We start from the raw sequence: 12,823 nt of genomic DNA, 5'->3' as shown, positions 1-12,823 counted from the left end.
AGAAGTCATATAGAACCAAACATATACAATAACAAAACAAAAATTTCTCTAAGACACATCATAATCAAAATGCTTAATATAGAGAATAAGGATAGAACTTTCAAACTTCAAGGAAAAATGTCAGAGCCAGGCACTGTGGTACATGTATAATCCCAGTGGCTCAGGAGGCCCCTACTTCAAAGCCAGCCTTAGCAACTTATGGAAGCACTAAGCAACTCAGTGAGACCTTGTCTGTAAAAAAAATACAAAAAAATGGATCACTGGTTAAGTGCCTCTGAGTTCAATCCCCAGGAGAGAGAGAGAGAGAGAGAGAGAGAGAGAGAGAGATTAGGACACATTAGAGCTAAACCAATACAGATAACCCCTTAGTTCTTCACACCATTTTAAATCCAGGAAGGCATATAATGAGGCAATCCAATCTCTGAAAGAAAATTTCCAACCAAGATCACTATATACAGCAACACTATCCTTTAGAATCAAATAAAAAATAAAAACTTCCAAACATGAGAATATACTAAAAAAATTCATGACTGCAAAGCAGCACTACAAAAAATACTTAAAAAAATACTACCCATATAAGAATTTAAAAACAACCCCAACTTGCCTCTAAATGTGGGCTGCCATTTTTTCTCTTTCAGCTTTTAAAATTTGATTTTTATTCTGTGTAGTAGATGGTTAATTTTGATGTACTTTAGGAGGGATGTTTTTTCATCTTATCTATTTGGGGTTTGAAATGCCGCTTGTATTTGGATTTCCACCTCATTATTACAGTTTGGAAAACTTTTTTATATAGTTTCCTGGAAATTTTATACATTTCTTTAGTTTGTATTTTGTTGCCTTCTACACAAAGAGTCTTAGATTTGGGCTATTAATGCTCTCTCTGATTTCTTGTATATTCTGGTCATGATTTGTTACCATTATTTTATTGTTATTTCATTTCTGGTATATTATCTCTTAGTTCATTTTATAGATATAATTTTAGTACACTGAACAATTTAATTATCAACTGGTTTAGTCGCTTTTTGCCACTGCAAACTAAAGACCCAACAAGAACAATATTAGAGGAGGAAAACTTGATTTGGGGGCTCACGGATTCAGAGGTCTCAATCATTAGATAGCAGGATCCCAACCTCAGGGCTCAAGGTGAGGCTACTCATCATTGCAGAGGTAAGCAGTTCACATGATGAGCAAAAGGCAGAGAGAGAGAGAGAGAGAGAGAGAGAGAGAGAGAGAGAGAGAGATCCACTTGCCAGATACAAATACATACCCCAAAACCATGTCCTCAAAACCCACCATTGCAGTTACCACTCAGTCAATGTCTATCAAGGGATTAATTAACTGATTGGGTTAAGACTCTCACAACTCTATCATTTCTCCTCAGAACCTTCTTGCATTTTCTCAAACATAAGATTTGGGGGAACACATCACATCCAAATCATACATAAACTTTCTAAATTCTTTTTCTGGCATTTCCTCCATTATGATATCAATGGGATTAGTTGCATTCTGAGGTATTTGGAGTGACTAGTTCCCTTGCTTTTTCATATTGTTAGAATTCCTTAAGGGGTATTTATCTCTTTTACTTTTACATAAAGAACAATTTCTTGTTATTCTGTGGATTGGGTGAATGTCTTGGTGTCCACATTTCACTCAAGTTAAACTTTCTATTATGTCCAGTATTTAACAGCACAATAAGAAGAGAGAGATTAATTTCAAGTAGTTACAACCAGTTCAGAACAATTTCAAACCAATAAATCTTTAAAAAATTTATTACAAATGTTCTTCAGAAATACACTAGTCTGAGTGGTAAATGGGGGTGATTTTATTTAATTGGTTGATAAATAAGTTAATAAGGAAGCCAAATTATTTTAAGACTATATTTGGCTTTGAACCTTTGTGTGGAGTCTTATCCTGCATGCTAAATTCTCATGCCCCTAGGATTGAGTAGATGAAGTTCTCGGGTAGGCATGTGGATTTCCAATATCACTGAAGTGTTCTACCCATACGTCATGGTAGCAGACCACTATGGGTAGATGGTGAATGGAAAGTTTTGTGTAGCCCCCCCACTGGCCACCAAATAATTGTCCATCCCTAAAAGAATTCTGCCCATCTGTTCAATTTTCCTGTCCTTTTCAACTGATCATTCACACCATAGAGTGCAAAGGGAAAGCAGGTTGTACTCTCCTTTGTTTCTGTCATGAATCCCCTGGATCTGCCATTCACTATGATTGTGTTGGGATCATGATTTTTCAGGTGAACTTGAGATAACACAGTAAGCACTGGCTGAGACAAAAAAAGTGGAAGTTTTTGTAAAGAACTCTCAAGTTCCTACAGGAAAATGATTCAGCTTAAACTCCTAGAGTTAGATCTCTATTTCTTTATTTACATGAAGCATATTTTGAACACCAGTTCACCCCAGGGCATTTGTATCTGCCAAGTCTAGACTGCCTTTTAAAGGTGTTTATGTGTTGAATTTGTTCACTGTGTTTCTCTTTCCTTTTGTGGTGATGCAGCATCTCTGCTGCTGCCAGGCTCTGGTGTGTTTTCTTATATCCTTTGTTCTCAACACCTGAATTTCTGGGCTTCTCTGACTCTCTGACAGACAAATATTGATTTATAATTACACCCACTTTGTAATTAAGACGTATTACTGTTTATTCACTTCCAAAAATCAGATAAGTGGGAAGTGCTTTCTTCCTCTACTCACCATTTGGGAGCCTCCAAACAACACACGGCTGAACAAGAACTGGATATGAGAAAAAGTCAGCAGAAATATTAAAAATTCTTAGAAAAAAACAAGAATAATTTTAGTCCACGGCCAGCGCAGATGGTGAGAACAGTTCGGTCACATGGGAAAATCCTCAGGGAGTTTAAATTAAAGACAGAGTCACCATTTTGTGAGGTTTTACTGAAAAGGGGAGTGGGGGAGAAAAAATGCAAGAGAGTGAGCATGCTAGGGAGAGGGCTTTAATAACTGGGAAACAAAAAATGAAAGAATTCTGGGTGAAAATCCCATCCAATGAAGGTCAAGGGGAGCAGTGTTGCAAGGTCAGTTGCGATGATTGGATCTTTGGGGCAGTGGCGAGACACTCCTCCACACAAACTCTGGAACCCAAGAAGGGTGGGGAAAGCTCTGCCACATTAAAAGTGACTGAGCACTTCACACCCAGCTGGGGAGGAAACTCAGTCATGTGCAAAGATGGTCTCCCACAAATAATGATACAACATACCAAGAATCTGGGATTCTTAGAATACAGATCTTAAATATATATATATATATATATATATATATATATATATATATATATATATATATATATATATATAATTAAATGCCTACATTTAAAATAGAAATATCCCCCCAAAAAATCTAATGCTACATCTCAAGGCCATAGGCAACCAGGATCAAACTAATTCTATGTCCATTAGATGATAGGAATTAATTAAAATATAAATAAATGAAATAGAAAATGAAAAAAACAAAACTCCCAAATTCACAGGATTAATGTAACAAATTGTTGATTATTGGAAAAAATAAAGAAGGCTGAAGGCTGATAAACCATTATCTAATTATAAGAAAAAGAGGAAAGAATCATATAAAGAAAATTATTGCTACATGGGGACATATAACCACAGACATTTTTGAAATACAGAGGACCATTAAGGACTATTTTAAAAACTTATTTTCATATACATTAGGAAATCTAGATGGTATTGACAAATTTGTAAAAATATGTGATTTACCTAAACTTGAGCCAAAGTGTATAGAAAAGCTAAGTGGATCAATAAAAAGCAATATGATTGAAGCAAAAATAAAGACCCTTGTGACAAAGAAAATTCTGGTGCTAGTTGGATTTTTGGCTGCATTCTATGAGATCTTTAAAGAAGAGACCTTCTCAAGACTCTCTAACTTGTTTCATGAGATAAAAAGGTGGATAATATTTACAGATTTATTCCATGAAGAGAATAAAACCCTGATATCAAAACCAGATACTGATAAATCAAGGAAGGAAAACTGCAGACCAACATCCTTGCTGTATCTCATATTAGATAAAGTGGACTGCAAGCCAAAATTGATCAGAAGAGACAAAGAAGACTATTTCATACTGCTTAATGGATCTACAGATTTAATGCCATCCCCATCAAAATGCTAATGAAATTCTTCACAGAACTGGGAAAACAGTCCTAAAATTCATTTGGAAGAATTAAAGATGTAGAATGTCCAAAACAATATGAGCAATAAACAAAATGCTGGAGGCATCACAATGTCCTTTAACTTATATTACAGAGCTATAGTAACAAGACCAGCATGGAACTGGCATAGAGGTAGACATGAGGACCAATTAAACAGAACAGAAGACAGAGAGAAAAATCCACATAAATACAGTCATGATCCTTGTCAAGGGGTGTTGAAAACATACAGTGGAGAAGATAGTCTTTTTAAGAAATGGTCCTGGGAAAGCTGGATATTCATATATAGAAGAATGGAATTATATCCCTACCTCTCATCCTATATAATAGTCAAGTCAAATTAGCTCAAGGACACAGAAGTTAGAACAGAAACTCAGCAACTGCTAGAAGAAAACATTAGTTCAACATTCCAACATATTGGTGAAGGTATAGATCCTACAGCATAAGAAATAAAACAAAGAACCAATAAGTGGGATGGTATGAAATTTTAAAAACAAATTGCAGAGCAAGAAAACAAGAACATGAAGAGAGATCCTACTGAATGGGAGAAAATATTTGCCAACTGCTCTTTCTACAGGGAATTAACATTCATAATACATAAGGAACCCACAAAACCTTAAAATCAGAAAAATTCATGATCAATAAATGGGCAAAGCAAATGAGACATATTTCTCAAAAGAAGAAATACAAATACATAAAAAGTTTAATATCCTTAGCAATCATGGAAATGCAATCTTGGGTTCCAGAGTTTGTGTGGAGGAGTGCATTTTTCTACACTGGGATTTAATCTCACCCCAGTGAGAATGGCATTCATCAGTATACAAATAGCAATAAATGCTGATGAGAATGAGGGGGAAAATACACTTATACAATGTTGGTGTAACTGTAAACTCCTACAACCACTGGGGGCAGCAGTATGGAGATCACTCAGAAGACTAGAAAAAGAATCACCACTCCTATCTATCTATCCACAAAAACTAAAATCAGCATTCTATAGTGATACACGCATACCTATATTTATGGCAACACAATTCACAATACCCAAGTTATGGAACCATCCTTAATGTCCATCAACAGATAAGTGGATAAAGAAAATGTGATATATACGCAAAGTGGAGTTTTACTTGATCAAAAAATTAAATTAAGTCATTTTCTGGTAAATGGATGGATCTGAAGCACATCAACTAAGTGAAATACATCATACTTTAGAAGATCAATGGTCAAATGTTCTCTCTCATATGCAGAAATGAGAGAGAAAAAAGAAATAAAAAAGGGCTATCACAAAAATGTGAGACCCATAGAGTAGTGACAGGAAATGTAAATGTAATGAAAGGGGAGGTATGTAAAAAATAAATTCAACTAAATTTTGGTATTGCCATGAAAAAAGGTACCACAATGAATCCATTTTTATATATAATTAAAACCACTAATTAAAATATAATAGAAGAGAGACCAGTGGAGGAGAGGAAGGGGATCATGGTGAGGGAGTAGGGAATGGAGAAGGGCAGATACTGGGGAATAAGATAGATAAATTATGCTGTATGCATCTATGAATGTGGCACCATGAATCCCAGTATCATATATAGTTATAATAGATTAATAAAAATTAAGTTTTAGTTTGACTCTGCCACTTCCTATTTTAGGGACTTGATAAAATTTATATTATTTTAGTACAATTTTTGGTAATGACCACTATTATGCTCTATCTCTGTACTTTTTTTGAAAACTGAAATTATATAGTGACTATGAAGATGCTTGATGAAAACTAAATGTATTCCATAAACATAAAACAATGAAACAATAAAGACATTTCCATCACATCAGGAAGCACTTGAAGATTAGATAGCCACAACTATGCCATGTAGTTTTGTGTGTAGCTTTCAATGAAAAATGCCCAACAGAGAATATTTGGGTGAGTTATAACTTTGGAAGTGATAATGGATGAGAGAAAGAACATATTTCCATCTATAGCTATTTAATGAAGGAGGAGCACTGTTTCTCCAGTTGGAAAATATAGGATGCCTGGACATCTTACATAATTTTTTCCATAGATCTTCTTCCTTTCCTGTCTTTAGAAAGCCTTAAGACAGGCTTTGATGTTCTTCCTCCCAAGAGGCTGGCTCAGTGGAGGAGGCCCATTTGGTGAGGAATGACTCTCAGACAGATGATTACAGATTGAGAGAGTGAGATGATTTCTGGCAGACAAGAGGGTGTACCCTGTGGTGCACTCATCCATGATGTCATTCATCCTCATAACAAATCTGCAAACTGATGACGTTGCTGTCCCCATTACATAGATGAGAGTGTCCAGGCAGACTGAGCTGTTTGTGTATCAGATTCCATCAGAGTGGCAGGAGCAGGAGTGCTTCCAGTCTGCATGGGACCTTCAGTAAGCAAAAATATTTTAAGGTGCTTATTTTAGGAAAAGAACACTTTATAAATCAACATTTCTTTTGCCTTTACAAGTAACTTGGAGAAGGTCTGAACAGCCAAGTGTCCCTCATGCTTCAGTGCTATGAGTGCCATAGTCAAGGTGTGTCCAACCAAGAAGGCTGCTAATAGGAAGGACTCCATGTCTGCCATCCCAGCTGTGCAGGTGTACTGCATGCAGGCATCATTTCCTGTTTGCCCAATTATGGTACCAGGCAACATGACAGTGTGTTTCTTGGCTTAATTGAGTAACTGGTAGGTATTAGATTGAAGGAGAATGAAGGTAATGTGGTAAATACCATGTTAGAGTTGACTACACTTCTATCATCTTTGATCAGGTGGATGTCAGAATCAGCTCGGTGGCTGATTACCAACAACAAACCCGAGGAGAGCTTACAGGAACTTAAAAAAGCTGCAAGGGTGAATGGAACGAAGACTTGTGCAGATGCCTTAACCATGGAGGTGAGCAGGATGGGAGGTGCTTTTGAGACAAGGAAGACATAGCCTGACGTATTATTAATAGGTGTCCAAAGATGCAATATGCAGTCACTGAAAAGGTTGAACACAGATATTTTATTCAGAGGAGGCAAAGAGCCCATTTTTTCTTTCTTTTGCTCCTCATAATCAATTCACATATCTCCTTCCACAGGATTTTATTCTTTATATTTGATTACTTTTCATTCTGACAAGTAACCCTGTATGTTTTTATATTTACAGTGTGATGTTTTGAAGAATATATACAGGGTAGAATGGTTAAGTCTAGCTAATTAAACCAATTAATTAAACTAATTAATTAAAAGTCTTAATAAATCAACAGTATAGTCAGCTTTTAGTGGCAGTGACCAAAATACCTGACAAGAACAATTTTGCTCAGGAAAAGTTTATTTTAGGCTCACAGTTTCAGAGGATTCAGTCCATTGTCAGCTGACTCTATAGGTCTGGTCCAGTGGCAAGATGAAACATTCTTTGCAGAGGGCTTTGCAGAGGAAGGCTGTGCACTTCATGCCTATCATGAAATTAATAGAGAGAAGAAGGAGTCTGAAACAAAGCATTATAATCCCTAGGGTATGTCCCGAGTGACCCACTTCCTCCAGCCAAACTGAACCTGCCTACAGTAACCATTGTAATAAATTCAAAATTTCTAATGCTTCAAAAGGATTAACCCACTCACTAGGTTATTCATCTCATCATCTAATTATTTCATCTCTCAATACCACAGGAAATTTGGGGGGACCCTTCATATCAAAAACCATAAAAACCAATAATTAGTTTAAATGTCACAAGTCAAAAATGCATTTAATACATGTCACCTACTGAATACTTTGGTATAAAAACACAGTACCTGGTAGAGTATTGGTTGTTACCCTAAAGATCATGTGGATGGTGGGAACTGTGGCTCACTGCAGGTGCCTAACATGTTGAAAGAATGTAATGGAGTACCCGGAAACAAAAGATCAAGGTTCAAAGTGTAGTTTCTATAAAATGTATATAACATTTGTACCTCGGCAAAGTTGAATAATTTTCAGTTGTGATATAATAAATTTTATTTTTTCAGTCATCTGTTAGCTATCTATTTATTTATCTTAATTTTGGAAATTGAACCTATTGGTGCTTTACCACTGAACTACATCCCCAGTCCTTTTATTTTTTTGAGACAGGCTTCTACTAAGTTGTTGAGGCTAGCCTTAAACTTGTGATGCTTCTGCCACAGCCTCATGATTTCCTGGGATTACAGACATGCACCATCATGCCCAACCTATTCATTCGTCTGTTAATGAACACTTGAGTTGGTTACATATCAGGGCTATTGTAAATGATGATATATAAACTTATGAATGCAGATGTCTCCTTGATATACTGATTTCATTTCCTTTGGACATATACCCTGAATATAGCAATCATATTTTTAATTTTTTGAAGAAACTCCATACTATTTCCCATAATGATTGTAATAATTTTCATTTCCATAAACAGTGTGCAAGTGTTCCCTGTTGTTTACATTCTCATCCACATTTGTAATCCTTTGGTTTTTTGATAATAGCCATTCTAAGTGGAGGGAGGTAAATATATCATTGTAATTATTATTCTGATCACCACTTGAAATCCTTTTTTTTAATAATAGTTTTTCCAAGTGGGGAGAGGAAAATATATCATTATAATTATTCTTTTCTGTTACTAGGGATTGAACCAAGTGTTGCTCTGTCACTGAGATACATCTCCAATATCTCTTGCACTTTCGTATTTTGTGAGAAGGGCTCATTCAATTGCCCAAGCTGGGCTCAAATTTACAATTCTCCTCCCTCAGCCTCCCAAGTATCTGGGCTTACAAGCACATACTGCCATGCTCTGCTTGATTGTAGGATTGATGTGCATTTATGGCATAATTAGTGATATCAAATATTTTTTGTACCTATTTCCCATTCACAGGTTTGGTTGAGATCTTTTGTCCATTTTTTTTTTAATTCAGTGGTTATACTCCTGACTGCTAATAAGAATCCTTGTTTGTGTTGGGGGATCAGATGCTGCAGCCTGTAGTTTGAAGTGTTCCAAGTGATTCTGAAGATTGTCTTCTCATTTTAATTTCAGATTCGTTTTATTACATTTTTGTATTTTCATTCATTTTTGGTTATTTAATCATTTGGATTTCTTGTACCTGTTGGGGATAAATGCCTTGTCAGAAGCATAGTTGACAAATATCTTCCTCTCTCTGTATGTTGATTCTTCAGTATGTTCCTTGCTTCCTTTTCTGTGTAGAAGTTTTTTAGTTTGACCTAATCCCACTTGTCCATTTTGACTTTGGTTCCCTTTTGTGCTCTCATCTAAAAAATGTTTGTCCACACCAAAGTCATGGAGTTTTATTGCATGTTTTCTTCTGGTAGTGTAATGGTTTGGGGGCCTTCCATTTAAGTCTGCAATCTATTTTGGATTGATTTCCCTATGTGGTGAAGATGCGGGTCTGACATCTATCTTCAGCATGTGAGTATCTAGTCTCCCTAAGACCATTTTTGAAGAGAAATTTTCTTCTCCATTTTTTTATACTTAGCACTTTTTTTTTTGAAATCAGTTCAGTGGAAATATGTAGATTTATTTCTGGGCTCTCTGTTCTGCTTCACTGCTCTAAGTCTTTTATCTTGCCAGTACCATGCTGTTTTGATTACTATGCCTTGATAGTATATTTTGAAGCCAAGTGGTGTGATACTTCCATGTTTATTTCCATATTTTTGGTTTTATTTTTGTGCCTTTTTTTGCACAAGATAATTTGACTATTCAAGAGCTTTACTGATTTCAAACTATTTTGGAAATATATTTGGAAAAATATTTTTCTGTTTCTGTAAAAAAATGTCATTGGTATTTTGATAGAGATTGCATTGAATCTGTGGCTACTTTTGAAGAACATGAACATTGTAACAATGTTAATTCTTTCAGTACATGAACAAAGACATTTGTCTATTTATTTGTGCCTTTTTCAATTTTTTTCACAAATATTTTAATTTTTGTGAAAAAATTATATTTTTATAATTTTATTATAATTTTTATAATACAGATTTTGCAACTTCATGGATAAATTTATTCCTAGTTACTTTTCTGTAGCTTCTGTAAATGCACTTACACTCTTGACTTCTTTTTTCACATTTCACAAATTGAGTTTTTCACAACAAATTGATGCCACCACTATAAATAACAATATGAAAATTCCTCAGAAACTTGAATAGAATTATTTGATCCACCTGTCCCACATCTTGGTATATGCCCATAAATGAATAAATAAATAAATAAATAAAAATTTTAATCTCAAGAAGATATCTGCATTCCCATGTTCATTGTGGAAATACATGAGTAAGTTCTAGAAAGCCGCTGAATGGAATGATGACAATAATACTGTATTATGTACTTAAAAAATTTCTAAGAGGGTGGATTTGTGCTAACTGTTCTTATCAAAATAAATAGTAAAAATGAATATAGAGGACTGGGATTGTGGCTCAATGGTAGAGTGCTTACCTTGTACATATGGGACCCTGGGTTTGATCCTCAGCACCATATTAAAAAACAAGTGAATGAATAAAATAAAGGTAGTATGTCCAACTACAACTGAAAAATAAATATTAAAAAATGAATACAGAGTGCAGGAAGAAATTTTTAAGTGATTATATATATGGATGGATATATTTTGGTGCCAACTTCACAGGTATGCAGTTATGTCCAAAATACTTAGATGCATTGTTAAATATGGGCAATTTTTAAATTATTAATTATATACTAATAAGGTAAGTTGAGAAGTCAAAAAATAGTTATCAACATCATCTGTCTATGATCACAGTCACAAACATCTACCCAAAGCTCATTTATTTTGTTTTATTTCTCTACTGGTTCTTTCATGTACGCTTTCTTGGCTTCCAAATGCATTCCATCTTGTGTCTGTGCCTTTTGCTCTGCTTCCTCGTATATTTTTTTCCTTCCTTGCACATCCTTTCTGAGTGTGTTCCATGATTCCCTGTGACATGTCCTTTGACAGGGGACAAAAACATTTATAGCTTCCACCCTCACAAGGATCAGTGGGCTTGATAAAGCCCCTGAACGGTCAAGTAAGGGTGCAAAGTGAATCCCAAGGATGGAAACCTAAACTTGATGTAGGGATGGGAGCTGTGAATGCATCTTAAAAAATGCAGTGTCTGAAATGTGCCTTTAAGGTTTGGGTAGAACTAGTCAGGTTTAAACATTCAGGGATTTGGTTATTTGAAGTTGAGTGCAGCCCAAATGACTTCAGAAGGGCAAGGTCAGTGGTGTCCTGGTAAATGTTTAACTTCAACATTTAAAGATTTTTCTTTTTAAATCCTAGAGTCCAAGAATTGTGGCAATCATTAATTTTTGTAGTTTGCTTACTTTCCCCAGAGTCTATTTTAGCCTAAACACATGATGTCAACAGGTTCATAACCATTTAAATGTTTAATAAAGAGTTCTTGTAAATCCGTATGAACTGACCCTGATGCACCTTTGTGGGCAAGACTGCAGAGATGAGACTGTTTCAGGATTTTCTAATGATGCGATGATTAGCATAGAATGAAATTTATAGAGAAAGATGCATTTGTAAAATGTGAACAACCAGCAAACCCTTATTTGAATATGTGCTGCTTCCTCTCAACGTAAGGGTTACCGGGGAGAATACACTTGTAGAACTGCCTTGTCAGCTAGCGTTGCCCACCTAAATATCTCTGGATGCACCACTCATTTCTGTTAGCTCATCAAGAATGAGTACCTGGTAACAAATTAAGCCAGCATGCCCTGATATTTTACTCTGATATTGGACGGGGTTGAAGGCCAGTCTCAGGCACTGCAGCCCGCATCTAAGACAGATTTAAGGTCTTCTTGCAGCCAATTCTTATAATACCATAATAACAATGGCCAGTGGTCATGGGTTTATGTGTTGGATGCAGAAGGTATTACCACAAATGTATCTCTAACAAGCATAAATCCTGTATTCCACTGTTGAAGCTAGAGTTGGAAGCTCCAAGGCCATTTCTGATGGTGCAAGTTTCCTCAGTCATGGGAGTAGGTCCAATTCTCAGCATTCCCTTCAACATGAAAACTTTCTGATTACATTTGTAGTATTATTGCATTTGTAGAGGAGGCATGACAATGGACTTAATCTTTCTGAATAACTAATAAATTAATAAGTCTAAGAGTTCTGCTAGAAGTAGATTGATATGTATATTATAACCTACTAAATGACATAGAAAGTGTTTGTGGGGAAGGCATTATTATTTTGTTGGTTTTCTTACTTCTCCTGATCCTAATTCTTTTATTTCTTCTTCTTTTCAATGACAAGGAAATTGAGGTATAGTGATAGCCATCACCTTGCCCAGGGTATACAACTAGCAAGTGGCAAGGCCAATAACACTTCAGTGTAAAAGCAAATCTGAGTTTAAATCAATTTAAACTAAAATCCCCTCTGATTCAAAACTCAAGTTTAATTCTAGGCTTCTCTTTCATGGAGAAACAACATGCAACATATTCTATAAAATAGGATGACTCAAAAACTAAAAACCAAAAAATGAAAAAATAAATTGCCAGGAAATAATTCTTCTTCCTGAGATATGAAATGTATTCTCCAACCATTAGTAATTAGTGGAGAACAAAACTCCATTTCCAACTCTTCTAGAGTCATCTGGTATAAAAGGGGCTTTGAATTGTAATCTCACTAACT

At 35.4% G+C, this 12,823-nt stretch overlaps 1 protein-coding gene across 1 annotated transcript in view; it reads left to right on the top strand.

Moving 5' to 3' along the window:
* LOC124093176 (organic anion transporter 7) overlaps positions 1-12,823 on the top strand; it is a 48,037-nt gene that overhangs the window by 27,576 nt on the left and 7,638 nt on the right. The window contains exon 5 of the mRNA XM_046445463.2: positions 6,960-7,083. Coding sequence (XP_046301419.1) covers positions 6,960-7,083 — 124 coding nt within the window. The remainder of the gene's footprint in view (positions 1-6,959; positions 7,084-12,823) is intronic.

The sequence above is a fragment of the Marmota monax genome, unplaced genomic scaffold (assembly GCF_021218885.2).
Source record: "Marmota monax isolate L192 unplaced genomic scaffold, Marmota_monax_Labrador192_F-V1.1 WCK01_AAM20220418_F8-fsc00038, whole genome shotgun sequence".
In the NCBI taxonomy this organism is placed as follows: domain Eukaryota; kingdom Metazoa; phylum Chordata; class Mammalia; order Rodentia; family Sciuridae; genus Marmota; species Marmota monax.
The sequence above is the reverse complement of the archived record's forward strand: the minus strand, read 5'-3'. Positions and strand labels throughout refer to the sequence as shown.